This window comes from Pediculus humanus, genomic scaffold (genome assembly GCF_000006295.1).
Source record: "Pediculus humanus corporis 1103172107888 genomic scaffold, whole genome shotgun sequence".
In the NCBI taxonomy this organism is placed as follows: Eukaryota; Metazoa; Arthropoda; class Insecta; order Psocodea; family Pediculidae; genus Pediculus; species Pediculus humanus.
Genome location: NW_002987464.1, coordinates 181,822 through 192,920, shown reverse-complemented (window position 1 = coordinate 192,920; position 11,099 = coordinate 181,822). Strand labels below are relative to the sequence as shown.

The following is an 11,099-nucleotide window of genomic DNA, read 5'->3' as shown; positions in this document are numbered from 1 at the left end:
CACCCCTCTCTCTCTCTCTCTACAATAAACTTTACTGTTTTCTGTTAAATCCTTTTTTTTTATTTTTTTTTTTTTTGTTGTTTTTAAAAATTGAGAAATCATTTTCCAAATAAAATTTTTTTTTTATCATTACACGATCGAGAATAACGACGGGGGAGGTGGGAGTGGGGAGTGGGGGTGAGAGGAAAAATCATTCGGTTCCGTAACGGAAATGCGGAAAAAATAAAAATGGCGAATTGGAAGTTAAATAATAAAATAAATAAATATTTATATCATCGTGATCGTGTTCGACGATTAATTCCAGCGCGAACGTAATCGTAAAATTTTCCAATTTCTGGAGAAACGGTTAAAATGCGGTATCGATTGTTTAAAAAAAAAGATTTTGTATGCCGCCATATCAGATATGGCCCGGAACTAATTTATTATCCTTGACATGATTTTCTTCTTCTCCAGATTCGAACTCGTTTGCATTTTTTTTTTTTTTGTTTAATTCATGTTTTTCTTCTTCTTTTTCTTTTTTTTTTTTTAAATGGTGGCTCTGGAAAATTTTCTTATTTTTCCACGTGTGCTTTTCTCCTTTTTTCTTATTTCACGCCGCGTAACTTTTTTCATTTATTTTTTTATTTACTACGGGAAAGTCAAAAACAAAAAAAAAATTTCCATCCGGGTTTTTATTACGAAAAATAATAATAATAATAATAATAATAATATCACATATATGTATATTTTGGAATAATTTATCCTTTATTATTATTATTATTTCTTCAAAACGATATATTTTGGCCCCCACTTTCCGGTGCACGTGTACGTAAAAATTTTTTTTTTTTTTTAATTTCTCTCCAGACAAGGAAAATATTTTAATTTTTTAATAATGAATGAATGAATGATTGAATGATTGAATGAATGAATGAATGGAAAAAACCTTACCTTTGTCGTGGCATTATCGCATTTGGGTCCCCCGTTTAATATTTTTTTAAATGCCGGATTACATTGATCGATTGTTCCAGTTATGTGATCAATGGAAAAATAAAGAGTCGTATCGATTCTGGAAAGAAAAAAAATTATTATTATTATTATTAATTTGTTTAATTTTATATACAAAGCATATGCAAAAAAAAATAAAAAACGTTTAAATAATAACGATGATGATGATGATGATGATAATTTTCCAGGAACAATTATGGAGGAAAAGTGATTAATTTAAACGGTATTAATGTCAATTCATCGGAGGATTAAATTTCAATCAAATTTTTTTTTTTTTTCCTCTCCATCAGCAACTGGAACAAAAAAAAAAAAAATATTTTTTTTATCTGGAACGAGGGAGAAAAAAAACGAACGAACGAATGAATGAATGAATGAATTTTGAAATGAGGAAAAAAATTCAAATCGATTTGTGACATCGAGAAGGGAGAGGGGAGGGGGACGGAAAAAAAGAAAAACTCCGTAACAAATAAATTTGTTTGTCAATCAAAACGTCGATGGAAAATTCTGATATGGGGAAATTTCTCGGAAAAAAATTTGGAAAATTGGAAAAATTCTCTAGAAATATTTCGGATAAATAAATTCCCTTTTTTTTTTTTTTATTCTACAGACACGTTAATGCCGGATCCAATTACGTTGTTATATTTGTTAAAGCGTGTGTAAATTTATCTAAAACTGACGGTTACATTATTTATCATTCAAACGTTTTTTTTTTTTTTTTTTGTTTTATATATTTATTTTTCGGATACCTTAAAAACCTTTTTAAATTCCTCTTCTTTATTTTAACAAATTCCAGGTACGGGAAAGGAAAAATTTTTTAATTTCGGTTAAAAAACCTCCCTCGAAAAAAAAAAAAAAACAGAAGGAAAAGTTGAGAATTTTTGTAGGAAAAAATCAATAGAAAACTTAATTTTTTCTCTCTCTTTCTCTCTCTCTCTCTATTTATGGAGAATTTTCTAGAAAACTGACAAAAACATGGATAATGGATAGTAACTGACTTGAAATCATTTTTAGTATAAAAGACTTATTTTAGAACCCCTGGAGCTTTGACTAAAAACATTCCAAAAAAAAAAATGATTTGATGAAATTTTTCATCCATCTTTTTCACTCCCCCTTCCCTCCCCCCTTCCGCCCCGCCCCGCCGACTTTTCATCTTTTCCGACGTTTACAATCATCATCATCATCTTTTCCTCTTTTTTTCATCAGGTTAAAGAGTAAAAAAAAAAAAAAAATTTTTTTCGGTCATGTTTTTGGTTGTCGTCATAATCGTCGGGTAACCTCCAGGAAAACTCGGGAAAATGAGAAAATAAAATCATCAAAGAATTTTCCTCCTCGTTTTTTTAATTCCCCCTTCCCCTCCTTTCAACCAATTAATATTTTATTGATTTTATATATATATAAACGTGAATATTTCCTTTTTTCTCTGCCGTACCGAGCCTTCCCCTCCCTTCCCTCCCTCTCTTTCTCTCTTCCTCTTCCCCGGTCTTTTTTCCGCGTTATCTATTTCCACGTCTTTTTTTTCTTTATTTCTTTCATTCGCAGTATTTAAATATGATCTTTTTTTTTATAACATTCATTTAAATATTAAAAAAAGGAAAAAGGAAAAAAGGAAAAGATAAATTTAATTTCCTCTTTCCGTTTTTCTTTTCAAATATGATTTGAGAAGACGTCGATTCTTTTTATTAAAAAAATTTTTTTTTGCTGTCGTTCCGTGTCGAAGTATCGATTATAAATTATAGCAAAACGATTAAAAAAAAAAAGGGAAAATCATTAATGTGATTCGTTTTCAATCAAAGGAAAAAAGGAGGAAAAAGAAATTTTTTGTTTTTCATTTTCTAGAATGAACAAAGGAAAATTTTTATAAATTCTCCAGGGGTTTGATTTTTATTTTAATTTTTCTATTGATGAAGTTTAAATTCATTTAAGTTTCTCTCTCTTTCTCTTCCTCTCTCTCACTTTCTCTCTCTCTCTCTCTCTCTCTCTAATAAAAAAGAAGAAAAAAATTTCCAAACTTACCTCACGGTATCGTTTTCAATGAAAAAATAATAACCGAAAGTCCAGAATTTCGTGAGACAGTTTTTAAATATTTTCGTCCATGAATTATTATTATTATTATTAACGGGAAGTAAAAAGGTTCGATCGGATCGTCTGCTAATTAATATTTCTGATCCTTTCCTGTAAACCGTTTGCGAAATCCTCGATCCGTCTGTTTTTTTCAATTTCACAACCGATATCGATGATATTCTATCGTGTTCCGCCATTATCGAATCCATAACATCCGTCATTTTATCCAAATCTCCTTTGTTTCTCTGTTCAAAACAAACAAACAAACAAAATTATTATTATTATTATTATTATCGATTACATTCGTTTGCGGGCGTTTATGAAATTAGAAAATTTTTTTTTTGTTATTATTTCATTGGAAATATTTTTGGCGAATTGTCGCGGAATGAAACCTTTCAATAATAAAAAAAAAAAAGGAAAAATTTTATTGCGATAATAAAAGAAGAAAAAGAAAAAGTATAAAGAAAGAAAGAAAGAAGAAAAGAAATAAAATACGAAAATGTCGATTTTCGCATCAACAACAACAAAAAAGTCGGAAAAACAAAAAAAGTGATAAAAAATAAAAACAACAAGTCGAAATGGAAAAATCATCAACCACCGGATGCGGAAAAACAAAATCTTAAAAAGTTAAAAAAAAGAACGAAAAAAGAAAACTTTAGTAACGAATGTGATAAATCAAAAATGGAAGAAAAAAGGAAAAAAAGGAAAAAGGAAAAAAGGAAAAAGAAGAAGAAGAAAAATCGTTTTTTTTAGAAAAAACGAAGACAGCCCGAGGGTAAAACCTAAAAGATTTTAATTTTCTCGACAGCACATCATGATCATCATCATCATCATCATCATTATTATTATTATTATTATTATTATTATTATTATTATCATTAAAACATGTTTTATAAAATGACGTCGGAAAAATGAAACCGCGTAAAACGTTAAAAAAGGAAAAAAGGAAAGAAAAAAAAACCGCAAAATAATATCATCATCATCATCGATCGAAAAATTAATAATAATAATAATTAATAATTTGTTTTTTTAATGTAGAAAATAAAATGGCGGACGAATAATGAGGGAAAATAAAAGGGAGCGACGCGGGCGGATTTAACGAGAAACGATTAAATTTATTTATTTAAAAAAAAAAAAATTAATGAAAAATTTCAAACGCGTCAAAAAAAAAAAAATCATTGCCGTCGGCTTTCTCTCTCCCCTCTCGCGGTTGCCTGCCCCCCACTTTATTATTTATTATCATTATTTTAAAAAATTTAAATTTTCGCGCGCAAAAGTAACGCGTGCGGTTTTTTTTTATTTAATGCAACTTTGCGAAAAGTTTTCAAAAAAAAGAAAATGGGATTAATTTTTAATCGCGTTTACGATAAAAAAAAAATTTTTGAAAACGGAGAAAATCAACACCAATCAACCAATCGGAGGGGATTATCGGGTGGAAAATCGAAATTATTAAAATTTTTCCTTAGGGATTTCCCCTCCCCCTCCTTCCTCCCCCACTAAAAATAAAACGCGCGAAACAAAAATAAATTTTTTAAATAATTTTTTCCAGTTTTTTTTTTTTTTAATATTTCTCGCGTTTGTTTTTTGACTTTTTCGCGCCAAATTTTTTTTCTATTTTTTAATTCTATTAAATTTTAATTTTAATCATCGACGCCATTTTGTTTTCCACTATCGACTCTTTAAAATTATACAAAAAAAAAAAAGGTTGAATCGAAAAAAAAACATTTTCGGAAATTGTTTAATTTGAAAAATATTTAAGTCTTATTATTATTACTATTATTATTATTATTGTTGTTGTTGTTGTTATTGTTGTTGTTGTTGTTGTCGTTGTTGTTGTTATTATTATTATTATTAATCTCCTTACTGATTTGTTTTTTTTTTTTTCGTTAAAGGATGTAGATTTTATAATTTTATGACGTAATAGCCGCCATTTTAAAACGTTGAAACCTTTTCTTTCATATTTAATATTATTATTATTATTCTTATTAATTGAAAAATTTAAACTTTGTATTTTATACTTTAATTTTCTTTCTCTTTCTCTCACACCACTACTCATTTTTCTTTCTCTTTCTCAAAATATCAATGTGATTAATATTAATTTATCCGAGCGGATATCTCGGTTTGATTTAGCTCGAAGGTGGGGGAGGGGAAATGTAGCCGTTAACCGTTAAATTAAAAATTTTCTTTTCCAAAAAAAAAACTGGAAAAAAAAAAGAAGGAAATATTTTCCTCCATAAATTTGTACGATAAAAGATCGATGATGTGATTACGTCATCATCGTTTTCATTAAAAACAATTTTTTTTTTAAAAAGGTGAATTCTGATTGGTCGGATCGTTCGGTCTCTTTCTCTCTTTAAAAGGAAAATTAAAAATTATTACGTTGATGTCTGAATCAAAAGTTTAATTAATTAAAAAAAAAAAAAATTTTTTTTCGAATTTTTTGAAAAAATCGTAAAAATAAAATAAATGACCGTTACAAAAAAAAAAAAAAAAAAAAAATGTCGGAAAACCATAACAACGCGTTTTAAAACATATTTTTCGTTTCGTAATTACTTTTTTTTTTTTCTCCAGAAAAAAAAAGTTTTAGAAAAACGTTAACGGGAGTTAAAATTTTTTTTTTAAATGGATAATTAACTCGAGCCGTGAAAAGTTTAACGAGAGAACAAAAAAAAAAGGAAAAAAGGAAAAAAGGAAAGGAAAAAAAAAACTTTAAAAACTTACCGCCAACACGTTGGTTAGCTTTTCCGCTTCGTTTCTGTCAGTCAAAATGTTTTCCGAAACAATATCGTCGGTTATGGAAAAGTTTTCGACGATATTTTCAAAACAATCGTCGTCTATATTATTATTATTATTATTATTATTATCGTCGTCGTCGACGATTCCGTCAACACTTTCTGCCAGTGCTACCAACGGTTGAGCAAAATAAAAATTTTTATTATTATTTCCGACGAAACTCGGTGATGTAGTATTATTATTATCATCATCATCACTTCGACGATTTTTATTTTTCATAACGGCCACGTTTTCTTTTACTCTATGAAAAATCCCATCATTTGTTGACACGTGACTTTGCGTCGAACTTTCCAGATGGGATTCGTTATAAAAAATAAATTTTTCCTCTGGCGAATCGTCGACAAATTTCCCCGTTATTTTTTCATCATTGATTTTTTTAAACGTGGCAATAGAATATTCGCGAGTCGTTTCGTGTTTCACTCCGATAAAATCCCGATCATCATCATCATCATAATTCGTTCTGTTATCGTTCGAATCGTAATATTTTATTACGTCGTCGTTGTCGACGTCATCATCGTCGTCGTCATCGTCGTTGACGACGATCTTATTATCATCATCAGTAGTATCAACGTAGGAAAAATGATTTGTTGTCGTTTTTTTCACCGAGCGTGACGAGGATTGTGACGTAATAGAGCGGAAATCGTAATCGTCGCCATTTTTCGATGAAACGACGTGTGGCATCGTCACCGTCCAATCATTTTTACTAACGTTCGTCGTTAAATAATAATTTTCTTTTTGTAAATTATTATTATTTTTTTTGTTTAAATATGTCGTCGTCGACGACGACCAGGGAATCGTCGTGTAATTTTGTTTCGTCGCGTATTTATCTTGTTGACGGTGACGAATTTCCGTTTGACTAAATTGTAAAACATCGAAAATAAATAATATAAAGACTCCAGGTTTCATTACGTCACGCCGACTGTCACGTAGGCAAGCATATTTTAGTCGAAGTGAAAAGAAATCATAACAGATTTATATTAATTACATTTTTTTTTCTGCTGTTGTCGTCGTCGTCGCTCCTGTTGTTGTTGTTTTTGTGTTTTCTGTTTTTCGGTTTATGCTTTTCCGGTTTACGGTTTAATTATCTGTAAATAAAAAAAAAAAATTTTTTAATTTTTTAAATTATCTCTACGGCGTCGTCGTCATCGTCGACGTCGACGACGACGATAATAATTTTTTTTTCTTATTTTATAACGTTCGTAACGAATGACGACGTGGCAGGAATTGTGGTAAGAATAGAGTAATAAAACCGAAATCAATTATAAATTAACTTTATTTGCATTTAATAATAATGATAATGATAATAATAACAACGCGAAGGGTGTCGTCTAACGGTTTTATTTTTTTTATATAGCGTCACAAAATTAAGTCATAATTCACTGCGGTATTTTTTTTTTATTTTTATATTTATTTAAGATATTAAATATAAAAAAAAAAAAAATTTTTTTTAACGGTTTATTTACTTCCGGTTCACGATTTATTAAAAAAAAATAGCGCGAAACGTCGTTCGAATGTTTTTCGTTAATTTAAAAATAACGAAATAAAATCGGGAGTATAACTTTTTAAGTTTTCCCCTCCCCCTTTCCTTCTCCCTTTCCCCCCTTCCCTTCCCTCCCCCCTTTTCTTATTCGTTTTGTAAATTTAAACGACCGCGTTTATTATTAATATTATTATTATTACGATAATATTAATAAAATGAAATTTATTTACTTGAAAATTTTGTACATTTTAAATGTAACGGGGAGGCGGGGGAAGATGGGGGGCGGGGGGAATTAAAGAAAAGTTTAAAGTTTTTTTTTTTTAATAAAATGCACATACACGCACTTGTTTCAAACGACTTTTTAAATTGTTGTTAAACATTATTAAATTGTTTAATTATTTTTACAACTCGTAAAAAATAATAATGATAATAATTTTTTTATCTCTCTCTCTCTCTATTTATTAATAATTTACGCATTTGTTTGTTTGTTACCTCTGTCGATGTTATTTTAAATAAGTAAAAAAAAAATTTTCCAAAGATTAATTTGGATTTATCGATTATGATAATCGATCGATATTTAAAAAATATATACGTATTGATCCTTTCTCTCTCTCTCTCTCTCTTTCTTTCTCTTTCTTTCTCACGTTTTCATTTCTCTCTTTTCTTATTTTTTTTTTTTTTACGACGATTTTACGAGTACGAGTTGATTTTTATATTATAAATCGATGGATTTTGATGATGTCGTGGAAAAACTGGGGGTTGGAGGGAGAAGGAGGGGAAATTTCGATTGTTATTAAGTAAAAAATAATAATAATAATAATAAACGAAAAGGTTTTTATTTTTTTTTATATTTTTTTTCGGAAAGGATAAAAAAAGATAAAAGATGTGAAAGAGAGAGAAATGAAATGTCAGGAGAGGATTAAAAACGTTTTTTTGAGACAAATTTCAAAAAAAGAAAAATGTCGTTTTTTTCTACCCATGATTTTTCCCCCTCCCTCCCCCACACTCGTTTCCGTTTTCTCTTTTTCTATTTCCGTTCACGTATAAAAAAAAAGGAACATTTTTTCAATTGGTGTTAATTAAAATATTTAATAATCGTTGTTTTCGAATTATTATTATTATAATTTCGGTGCCGTCGCGTTTAAAACGTTTTTCTCACTCTCTCTTTTCTTTTTTATTACTCCCCACGGTTCCCCGCAAAAGTGTAGTCGTTTCCTTTTTTCCTTTTTTAATTTTTAAAATTACTCTCTCGTGATGTGTAAAAAAAAAAAAAAGAAAAAAATTTTTTTAAATAAATAAATAAAAATTCATTTGTAAAAAAGGTTTTTCCGCCGCCATCTTTCTTCTTTACATTCGTACTCAGCCGGGCCCGGTAATTGATGATAATAATAATAATAATAATTTTCAATCGTTAAATATTTTTCCAATAATAATAATAATAATAAAATCTCGCGGTAATTAATTCTTCGGTGATATAAAAAAAAATTTTATCACCACTTGATGGAAAACACAAAAAAGACACGAAAAGGAAATCCTGGAAGCTTAATGTTAAATCGGATGAATGAATTTGTGTTTCCCATTTACCTTTTCCACCTCTCTTTATCTCTCTCTATCTATCTTTCTATCTATCTGTCTCTCTCTCTCACTTATTTTTCTCCTCCAGTAAATGCAAAATGAAAAAAAAAAAAAAAAAAAAAAAGTTTATCCGACTTAATTTTACTTTAATTATCGACACGAGTTCACATACGTAATTTTTTAATAATAATAATAATAATAATAATAATAATAATAATAATAATAATAATAATAATAATAATAATGATAATAATAATAATGATATTAATTAGTTTAAATTTTAGTAAAAATTTTTTTTTTTTTTAAATAAATATGGCGTCGTCGTCGTCGATTCGATAAATTTAATTACGATTCGTTTTGTATTAATGATTATTATTCAATTAAAAAATTTTCCACGAGCGGGCGTTTATCCAGAAAATACGAGGGGAACGGGAGGATGGGGGGAAGGGGAAAACGGTGAGAAAAGGGTGGGAAAGGGAATTTTATCGAAAACGATAAATATAAATAATAAATTAAATTGTTTTAAAAAGAAATCCAAAATCCCAAAAGTGACATATTCGGTTTATTGTTTTTTTATTTATTTATTTAATAATATTATTATATTATTATTAATATTATTATTACACAACGTTACCGGATATTTATATTACGTTACCGGATATTAATCTCTCGCGGGCAATAATTTAAAAAATTTATTTATTTATTCAATAGTTAGTAAAAAAAAAAAAAAAAAGTTTTTCTTAATTAGTTTTCTTTTCTTTCTTTTTCTCGGTTTTTCCAGGAGGAAGAAAATTTTTTTTTGTACGGAACGAAAAGAATTTGAAAAAATAAAAAAAAATGGCGGGAAATTTAAAAAAATAAAAATAAATTGCGTACAAGAATTTTTTTTTTTTTTATTTACCGAATTCCCGAAAAATGATCCATAAAAAAACTCCAGTAAGTCGTCGACTTACTGGAGTTTTTTTTTTTTTTAATATTAAAAAAAAAAAAAAAAAAAAAAAAATTAACTAATTTATGTCATAATCAGAAAAGGTTTTTCCTTCCCTCTCTCTCTATCTCTATCTCTCTCTTTTTCTTTCCTTAACGCATAGAGAAAAACTTTCAAAAATTTTTATTTTTTTTAACCGCCGCGCCATTTTCGAGTAAGATACGGTTTTAAATTTTTTTTTTTTTTTTTTAACATTTTTAAAATAATTATTATCATTATTATTATTTTTCCTGGAGAACGTCATGGAAAAAAAAAAAGAAAAAACGATGGAAAAATATTTTCTACGAAAACATTTTTTTAATTTTTTTTTTCCACGTCAGATTTTAAAACGTTTTGTTAGTGCCACGACATTTTTTTTTCCTCTTGTTAAAACTCGTCGTTTAAAAAAAAAAGAAAATAATTAGAAACACCCGAAATTTCCGTACGATGGGAAAGGAGGAAGGGAGGAAGAGAGAGGAAGTTAAAAGGGGAAAACGTGTGTCAAGTCCGCGAAACAGGAAATAAATGAATAAAAAAAAAAAAAGAAAAACGGAAATGATGATGATGATGGAAAAAATGTGATTTTTTCCAATGTCAACGTGAAAAGAAAGGAAAAATATTATCATTCGTATCGAATCATTATCTGTAAAAAATTTTTTGACGTCACTTTTCTTTTTACCTATTGACACGTTCGTTTACGAACGATTTTTTTTTTTTTTGACAAAGGAAAAAAGGAAAAGAAAAAGGTGAAAATTTTGTTTTAAAAAATTTTTGTTTGTTGTTTGTTGTTGTTTCCAACCGGGAAATTTTTACTTACGGTAGATTTAAAATCATCATTTAGATCTCCGCGTTTGTTCGTTTGTTTCCTTTTAAAAAAAATTTCTTTCTAGTGACACTTTAAAAAAAAATGGAGGAGGGGGGGAAATTAAAATAATATTCTTTTTATTATTTTGGAAAAAAAAAAACTAATATAAAATCTTGAAAATTAAAAAAAAGGAAAAAAAAAGTAATTAAGTTTTTTTTTTTTTTTTAAAAAAAATTTGAAACGATTATTTTAAAAGGTTTTTTTACCTTTTTTCCTTTTTTTACCTTTTTTTCCTTTTTTTTTGTTCCTTTGATAATGAAAAATGAGTAATAAAATATGTTGTAGGAAAATAAACAAAAAATTTCATCCGTACTTTTTTTCTTATTTCGACAAATTTTTTTTTTTTTTCTGTAAAAAATTAAAATTTATAATTT

General features: G+C 27.9%; 1 protein-coding gene across 1 annotated transcript; it reads right to left on the bottom strand.

The window, feature by feature from the left end:
• Positions 1-2,993: 2,993 nt before the first annotated feature.
• Positions 2,994-6,744, bottom strand: Phum_PHUM394730 (uncharacterized protein; the record flags this gene model as incomplete). Its single annotated transcript, XM_002428588.1, has 2 exons — positions 2,994-3,290; positions 5,767-6,744. 2 exons carry the CDS (start codon positions 6,742-6,744, stop codon positions 2,994-2,996), a joined length of 1,275 nt encoding a protein of 424 aa, XP_002428633.1.
• Positions 6,745-11,099: the final 4,355 nt, after the last annotated feature.